Source organism: Alexandromys fortis, unplaced genomic scaffold, assembly GCF_014885135.2.
Source record: "Alexandromys fortis isolate MF-2015 unplaced genomic scaffold, M_Fortis_MF-2015_v1.1 scaffold_149, whole genome shotgun sequence".
Classification (NCBI taxonomy): domain Eukaryota; kingdom Metazoa; phylum Chordata; class Mammalia; order Rodentia; family Cricetidae; genus Alexandromys; species Alexandromys fortis.
The window spans coordinates 32,936-35,000 of NW_026068025.1; the positions used below are offsets into that span (position 1 = coordinate 32,936).

Genomic DNA, 2,065 nt, shown 5'->3' on the forward strand with positions numbered 1-2,065 from the left:
GTACTCCCCGACCCAGGGTCGCCTGGCATCTATTTTCTACTCTGTCCTCACTCCGTCTTTGAATCCAGTGGTCTATTGTCTGAGGAACAAAGATATGAAGTTTGCTCTGAAGAAACTTTATTGCAGAAGAAAATACTGAGTCCTCCAAGACTACAGTGTGTGGTTGTCATGGTGAAACTGGAGCCAAGATTTTCACCCCCATACACATCACCCCCTTCCCTTCCTGTGACACTTGACGCCTGCTGACAAAGCCAGGTGCAGAGGCTGCAGGAAAGCACCAGCTCCAGGGGATTCTATACTCTCTTCTGGCCTCCGTGGACATCCAGACCCGTGTACACTTATCTACACACAGATCCACACAGAAATAGTAGCATTTAAAAACTGAACTATGTGTCTCAGAATGTTCTAAGAGATAACAAACTGAATGGCTAAAATCAGGTGAAAAGATATATCTAGATAGATTCTTGAGACAGAAAGATACAAACAAAAAACTATGTGTCTGCTATGGGAGACGTCTGTCCTATATTCATCTGAAGAAGCTGTTTGGTGGTTGGTTTCAACTATAAGTTGTCCTGCTTTCCAGCTGCCCAGTCTTCTCCTACAGGATGACCTAGACAGCTCTTTCAGTCTTGTTCCCATCTCTGTTTGCAGAGCCTGAATTTATACACAAGAGAATGGCCAGACAGTGGGGCTGCTTGACTCCCTCTTTCCACGCTCTGGGAGAACTCTCAGGAGCATCGTTTTTATTGAATGGCTCTGAAGTCCCCACATGGAATAGACTCTCTCTCCCTGTATTTCTGTATCTGTAATTGTATGTGTATATCTGTTTCTCTCCCTCTATTACACTGTGAATAATGTACTATTGCTGGATTCCCACCGGATGTCTTCTGCTGACCATAAAAGGGATTTTACTGTGTCAGCCCTAAGCATCTTCATCACAGTTCTCAAATGGACCTTTTGAGTTTTGCATGCTTCAGAGACAACGAGTCTCACCGCCAATGTCACTGTCTCTCTGACAATCTCTGCAATGTGATCTAATCACAGACTTTTGTCTCTTAGCTCCGGACTTTGTCTTTGTGCACATGTATTTATAAATGGACACTGTCCACTCTCTGATGAAGTATTTAAGTTCCTTTCTAATTAAAAAATTTACTCCAATCAGTTTATGAGACATGTGGTTTTGTTCTGTGTATTTCAGGGATTGTTCTGAGGTGCTGTTTGATCTCCTCCTTTTCCTGCCTCTGCTTCCCAAGTGTTGGGATTATAAGGAGAACTCACAAGGGTTTAATCTTCAGTAAGAAGTCTGTGTCCTGCTTCTTACTTTGTGACAATCATGGCACCCCAACTCAGTATCTTGGGGTACTTATCAAATTTTGTTTCTCAAAACTTACATTAGTGTTGGATGCTCTGACTCTCAAGTCAAGCATCTAAAATCTAAAATTTAAAAATAAGGAAAATAAACTTTCTTAAAGAGCTGGGTGGTGGTGGCACATGCCTTTAGTCCCAACATTGGGAAGCCCAAGAAGAAAGATCTCTGTGAGTTAGGCCATCCTGATCTACAGGGTGATTTGCAAGACAGCCCAGGCCACACAGCAAAATTCTGTCTAAAAAATCAAGCAAACAAAAAGTAAATAAAAATAGAAAAGAAAACTAACTTTTTTCTGTGTATCATTTGAGGCAATGCTGAGCTACTTAAGACTCCATCTCTTAAAAAAAAAGAATTTGATGAATATACACCTCACTTTTGAAAACCATCAATATTAATCTTCAAGCAAAAAGGTTTTGGCTGCTGCAGCTATGATTACACTGAAAAATCTATATACCATGATAATGAACTCAAATAACTATAAATTATTTATTAATGAAAGACATCATATAAAAAAGATGTCCTTCTAGAATTTCAACAAAAATGTTTTATTTTTAATATATGTTATTAAGTTGAAATGTTATAATTTTTATTATTTAATTGTACCTCTTTTTATTTAAATTCTTTTAGCTTTTTGGAGAATTTCCTACATGCACACTGTATTCACATCATTTCCACCCCTACCCTTCTCCCTATCCA

General features: G+C 39.1%; 1 protein-coding gene across 1 annotated transcript in view; it reads left to right on the forward strand.

Annotated features, from left to right (window-relative positions):
* LOC126514711 (olfactory receptor 1019-like) overlaps window positions 1-139 on the forward strand; it is a 3,437-nt gene extending 3,298 nt beyond the window's left edge. Inside the window, exon 2 of the mRNA XM_050163806.1 lies at window positions 17-139. Within this exon, the coding sequence (XP_050019763.1) occupies window positions 17-139 (123 nt within the window). The remainder of the gene's footprint in view (window positions 1-16) is intronic.
* The last annotated feature ends 1,926 nt before the right edge of the window (window positions 140-2,065 follow it).